This window comes from Theobroma cacao, chromosome 6 (genome assembly GCF_053813885.1).
Source record: "Theobroma cacao isolate CCN51 chromosome 6, ASM5381388v1, whole genome shotgun sequence".
NCBI classification, from domain to species: domain Eukaryota; kingdom Viridiplantae; phylum Streptophyta; class Magnoliopsida; order Malvales; family Malvaceae; genus Theobroma; species Theobroma cacao.
Window position 1 is genome coordinate 7302719 of NC_142644.1, and position 6613 is coordinate 7309331.

Here is a 6613-nt window from a genome sequence, read left to right on the forward strand (position 1 = left end):
ATCAAGCCAAATCTCGAGAAAATGTGGATCCCCCCCTTCCATAAAAAATGATTACAAAAAGTTTGAATTTCTAAATTTGCAAAGAGACCATAAAAATTGATTACAAAGAGTTTGAATAAAGGCTCAAAGGGAACTTTGGAAAACTTGGACCAAGGAGAAAAGTGCTTGCTCTGAATTTCTTTCTTGTTCCTCTCTTATTCTTCTGCATAGATAACCCAAAGATGGTGTATTTAAACTTAGAAAACCTATCCTTAAACGCAAAAAGAATCGTTGCTTTGTTGAAAAATCTGTCCTCTTTTGGGATCAATCCCAAAATGAGGGGTGGATCCTTATTTCATCAGCTACAAAAAAATTTGATACTCGATCCCTCAAGGATGGAATCAATTCCTAACAGATAAGAAAGGATCCTTAAACTTCTGTCCAAAGTGGGGGATTCATTCTTGTAACTTCTAATATAAAAAACTTTTAATTTGTTTCAAAACAATTTCAATATTTTAATAAAAATATAAATTTTAATTTCATTAAGTAATTTGACATTTTAAATATATTTCTTAAGCTTACAAAAATTATTTAAGAGGATTTTGATCATGAGAATTTAAGATAAAATCTATTGAAGCAATTTTAAATATAACTTTAATTCGTCATTTCAAAATTAGAATTTAAAGCTAACAATTTGCACATTAGTGAAGGTCTGATCATTTTATCCTCCGCTGTTGTTTAATTTTCTGACAATTATATGCACAAATTGTCATGACCTTAACTAAATAGAGCTTGCAGCAGAAAATAAAATCAAGAAGCAAATATGTTGACAACTTGAAAGAATGTATGGCTAATGAATGTAAGATCAGATCATCAAAAATTCAACCAGTTATAGCCACCAACAAAGCCAAGTTTGGCAGTTGTCAATTCTATGAATCATTTTACCCACTTTGATATTTACACTAAATAGGAGGACATCAGATTCCAACTAATCTTCATGTGTTTAGGCATTGTTGCTACAAAGCGAAGGAGGTCCGGCTTCATGCTAAGGGCAGGAGGCAGGGTTTCTGTATTCTTGTTCAACACAGGAAGGAACTTTGCAATATTTGGAAGTACAAGCTCTCTACAATGCAGATGCAACAACGGAACCTTGGACAATACACTTCCCTTTTGAACATCCAGACCTTCTGGCCTTCGCAACTTGTATGGTTTCCCTGTTGTTGGTTCAATATCAACCCGGGGCATCTGCTTCCATCTCCGGTGTACAAACCAGCCATACTTATAGTCACCAACTATTGGAGTCCCAAGAGCTTCTGCACAATGAACTCGGAGCTGCAAGAAAATAGAAGCACAAGAATTTGGATGTGGCTTGGGATATATATAAAAAGCCAAAGGAGACTAGTTCCAATTCATGACCTTGATGTGAAAAGTGAAAACTCTAAAAAGGTAGATACATAGATAGATTAATTATAAGCCTTTTCCACCTCCTTTCTATTGATTTAAAAAATTAGAGGGACACTGCACATGGCATCTACGAAAATATGAGCCTTTTCCGACTGTTTTTGGACTACGAAAGATAAAGAATCCCCCCCACCCTAATTTTCTCTTATCATCCATAGCCTGAGCACAAAGGTCATCTCTTGAACTTTCAACACATTATGCCCAGACCATACCATCTCAGTAGGATTCTAAAACATTAAAACTGCAAAATGCCTTCACATTGCTCAAACAAGATAGATGATTTGTCCAAAGAGATACATAAATAGGTGGAGAAAGAAACAGAAAGAGCTAAAATATGCTACCTGGTGCTTCCTGCTAGTAAGTGGGCGCAGTTCAATCCATGAGCATCCATTTATCATGGGACCTAGTACCCGATATTCAGTTATAGCCTCTTGAGAAGCTTCTAAACCCACATTCTGAGCCAAGATGACACGCTCAGTCTTACCATCATCAAGAAGAATCTAAAAAACAAACAAAAGTGCACACATGATTACAAAGCTCATTAAGGTAAAGGCACTGAGAGAGTAACTTGAAGAACAAGAACCTTTGAAAGAGGAGCACAAATTAAGCCTTCTTTCTCCTTTGGAGTGCCTATCACCAATGCCCAAAACCGCTGATACTTCACATCACATGCATCATTCCAAGCCTAAATTTGCCCACAGAATATTATGTCAAATAAAAGAATGGAAGTGTTCAAGCAGCTGTCTACAATGCTATAGACGCTAGCAGCCATCAAACACACACACAAAAAAAAAAAAAAAAAAAACACATAATAACCTGGAAAATGGAATGTAGGATGCATACATCTAATATTTGTTCTCTCTTTTATATTTGGCCAATAATTCATTCTCTCTAGAACAACTACATGTACCTTACATGAGGATTTAACTGTATTTAAGTCATTGAACAGCCAATGGAGATGAGCTACGCTTTCTTTTGTTCTCCCCATTAGTAGGAGGCCGCTGCTCTCCCTATCAAGACGGTGCACCTGACAAAAATTGACAATAAAAGCAGCAGGAAGTTAAAAAGTCATAGAAAAATGGATCAAGAAAAGCTAAATTAAAGTGGATAATAGTTAAGGGAGATTTAACCAGTGAACAACATCGATATGAAAGTGGAGAATCACAACCTCCAAACGGCATGCTTAAGGTTATTTGTAGAGAGTAAAAAAGAGTGAACCAAAACATATGCATCAAAACGAAGTTCTCATCAAAAATTGTTGAACTAGCCAAAAAATTCTAAAACTAAATCACAACTCATTGACAGCTAGAAACTAAATGCTGCTTCAATCCTTTCAACATAAACTTTACTCCACTAAGCCTTATCCAAGTATGAGAATGCCAAAAGCATGATAGATTTTTTCAGAAATTAGTTGTACACAAAGCACCCTCAACCCTCAAAAAGTTATGAACGTCTCGATCTTCATTATTGTCTTGAGATATACCATTTAACATCAATGAATCAATGAAATAAAATAAAAGTCAACTTCAACATATTACAAAGAAGAGGAGGGCCAACTAACTTGAAACTTCAATAAACGATAATGAACAAAGGACAAAGAAGATAAATTATTTGGTTCTTTTATTAATCCTATTCCAATTGTAGCTTCTGAGGCTATAGTTTTCATCACCTAAGCAGCAAAACATATATTTCTCCCGTGAAATACTGAGATATATGGTTTCTATTTGCTAACTGGGGAAAAAAATTAAAAATAAAATAACATGATTATGCATCTCTAAGCAGGAGTGAAGAACCTTTTCATGACAAAAAAGTGCCTACATGCATGCACACAGAGATCATAGAAACAACTAAAATTGCAACCATATTACAATCTATAAACCCTGAAGTCATAATAGATGTATGATGCCAGGATATTTTTCATCCCATAGAATTTGCCATGATGCTTACTGTGCTCTCAAATAAGGAAGCTCGTCTCCTGTTAAGGCCAAGTTTATCCATTCAAGCAACACTTTTTAATCATATGTTGGAGTATATATCACTAAATCATGAAAAATATGACTTTTAACTACTACTCCTAGTCATATGCCCATATACATAACAAACAAAAAACTTGCAAACCATAAGGTAAAGGCATTCACCATAAAATCTAGAACAATGAGCATACCAGTTTAGGACCCTCATCGTGATCATAAGACAGAGCTGCAGCTGCCAATGCATCCATGCTATTATGTACAGGAAGACTTCCCTAAAGATGTTGTGACAGAACAAACTAAGATGGAACACAATATGCTGAGACAACACTCAAATACCTTAAATAATGTAATCAAACCTTTACTGGCAGCTTGGGGGGCTTATTTAATACAAGTATAGCATAGTCCTGAAATATTAAACACTAATAGTTAAAATAAGAACAACTTGTCAGAAAAAATATAGTTTCAACTTCAAACAAAGAACCTAGAGCATGTGTAATCCATCAAGTGAAAATAAGAATAATTATGGAACTACTCTGATAAATTACACCTGACAAGAAGAACAAAAAAGGATATGAAAGAAAATTAACAAAGCAATTAGGATGGACACTTATCCACATACACATGTGTGTGCTCAAGGACGAACATATACATTAAGAGATTAATAAGCATACAGAATAAATTGGAAAAAGATGCCAACTAGCAATTAAACTCAATACATGCCTTGTACTTGACAAGCCTTTGCAAATAGTCAATCTCATCTTTATTTGGATAAAGAGTTCCGCTCGGTATACAGTCAAATCTCTTGGAGATTCTAGTCTCTGCAATTGATACAGGTACCCAAACTCTTGTCCCTACTTCCATCACTTCATTATGCTTGATCTGCAGGTAAGCTGTATAAGTGCAGAGTAATTAAACCCACATGGAAGGGAATATAATTGACAAGGGCCCAGTAATAAGCAAGAGTTATTTGTTTCTAAACAAAGTTGTGGCATTAAAGGGAAGGCAACATGCTATATCAAGAAGCATACTACCTTTCTCAAGGGTTTCATTAACCCATCCCTTTCTATACAAGTATCACCTGCATTTGAGGATTCCATCTGAACCTGCAATAAGAGAGACAGAAACACATATGTTGAAAATAAGAAACAGTCACACGACATTTTGGATGCAAAATACCATTTGCTAAAATAGCCCACAAAACTGAAGCAAAGGGTCAGTATAATGATTGAAATGAGCTTGACTCCTGATATAGGAAGAGCGGGATTTATGAGATGAGGGAGAACTATCTGATTATGCAAAAAAGAAAAGAAAAAGTTGGGTATACTTACGAGGCCCTTGTTAAAATGGGACTGAATGGCGGAATCTGGAATTTCATCAAAGTAATACTTGAGCCAACTGATAGCAGTGACACGAGCAGTGCCGCCAGGGTTCTTTCCAGGCAAAGGATAACCAGGGAAAGGGGGCAAGGAAAGGAGTTGGCGAGGCTTTGGACCCTGTTTGGGAGCGCCCAAGTAAGCAACGCTGTTGGAGACACGGAGGACTGGGTCGGCATAGGCAGGTGGAGGCGGAGCTACTCTGGAATAGTGTCTCACTAGAGATAAAAACTGCCATCCAAGCCTACTCTTCTGCATTGTTAAGCGTCCAATTCACAGCTTTCCTCCTCAATTAATCATTGGATTGTTGAAGGAATTTTATCAAACACTTGGTGGCCCAAACCCATTGGCTTCAAAGAAAGAGCTCCTCTAAAATTTTGATTTCAAATAAACTAGAAATGCCCCGGCACATACTTATACTTGTCAAAATGGTCTTGGCTCGTTGGTTCAGCCCATTTTTCATTAAATATGAGATGGATTGGATCATAAAAATTTAAGTTCATATTTAAATCGGATCTAGATGGGCTAGCCCATCAAATCATGGGCTAGGGTTGGTTGGGGTGGGCTAGTTCTATAGGTTAAAAAAATTAATAAATTTAATAAATTTAATAATTTTATATATTTAATTATATAAAAAATAATAATTTAATTACTAATAATATTACTTATTTTATATATTTTAATGTGCTTAATCTTTACTTATCAAATTAATAATTTTAATTTATGAATTAAATCATAAAATAATTTTATTAATAAAAAATTTATTAACTAAAATTATAAAAATAAATTTTTTTTTGAAAAAAAAAAATGAGCTGGCTCAACCTTGCCCATGGGCTAACAAGTAGTGCGCTGAGTTAGGGATTTCACAGCCCATATGAAAAATGGGCTGACCCGACCCGTCTCATATTTTTTCAGCCCACAAGGGTTAGGGTCAAGCTGGGCCGAGTTGGCCCATATTAACAGGTCTACACATACTCCGGTCCATTCTTTAAAACAGTTATAATTAAAAAAAATATTATATCATAATTATCAATATTTGTTGCCATCTTAAAAAAAATAAACAAATTCATATATTATATCATATTTATTAAATATCGAAAATATATCTTACAATATCGTATAGTATCATTGGATATGTGTTTTATAAACTTTATTCTATTCAATTACTGAATATTATTTTTTTAATTGAAACATGAAAAATTATTTTATATGAGTTTCAATCTTAAAGATTTAAACTTTAACAAAAACATATTTAAAGAATCGGATTATCTTTTAACTTCAACATGAAAAATACATATGTTATCTAAAAATATATATTATTAACGAACATGTTAAATTGGAAAACAACCATCTTTTCAATTTATAACGTATAATTCTCAATTCTATTAATAAATATAACATTTTAAATATTTTTTTATTTTATATGTATACATATTATTTATAATTAAATTTTAAATTTTTTATTATATCTTATGATACGATACTTAATAATTAAAAATAAATTTTGAATACCTTTTAAAAAAAATTTGGATACACGATACATATCGAAATTTAACAACTATATTTCATATAGGTTTTTCCTTTGTTAATATTTTTTGTATTTTACTATGAATTCCAAATTACATCAATATTACTAATATTAGTAAATTAAAATTTGTTAGTTGTGATAATGTATTTAAGAAATAAAATAAAACCTAAAAATGTGATGTTAAAAAAATCTTTCTAGAAATCATCAACATACCATTTTCTTGTTGCCTTAAAATTTGATAGATTTTAACAAAAATCAAATTAATATAAACATATTTAATTAAACCTTGAAATTAATAT

At 33.1% G+C, this 6613-nt stretch overlaps 1 protein-coding gene across 1 annotated transcript; it reads right to left on the reverse strand.

Annotated features, from left to right (window-relative positions):
• Positions 1-803: 803 nt before the first annotated feature.
• LOC18595579 (Pseudouridine synthase family protein) lies at positions 804-5180 on the reverse strand. The gene is made up of 9 exons (XM_007023593.3): positions 4742-5180; positions 4445-4516; positions 4134-4292; positions 3770-3817; positions 3605-3685; positions 2351-2467; positions 2024-2125; positions 1782-1940; positions 804-1311 (listed from the first exon to the last, which is right to left on the reverse strand). The coding sequence occupies exons 1-9, from the start codon at positions 5042-5044 to the stop codon at positions 937-939; spliced, it is 1416 nt and encodes a 471-aa protein (XP_007023655.3). The 5' UTR covers positions 5045-5180; the 3' UTR covers positions 804-936.
• Between the last annotated feature and the right edge of the window lie 1433 nt (positions 5181-6613).

What these genes read in the sequence shown, in the direction of transcription:
- LOC18595579 (XM_007023593.3), bottom strand. Translation starts at nt 5,044, where the DNA reads ATGCAGAAGAGTAGGCTTGGATGGCAGTTTTTATCTCTAGTGAGACAC. An exon ending in CCCATTTTAACAAGGGCCTC is followed by an intron (nt 4,517 to 4,741) that starts GTAAGTATACCC and finishes CTCTTATTGCAG; the next exon opens with GTTCAGATGGAATCCTCAAA. An exon ending in TTACTAGCAGGAAGCACCAG is followed by an intron (nt 1,312 to 1,781) that starts GTAGCATATTTT and finishes ATTTTCTTGCAG; the next exon opens with CTCCGAGTTCATTGTGCAGA.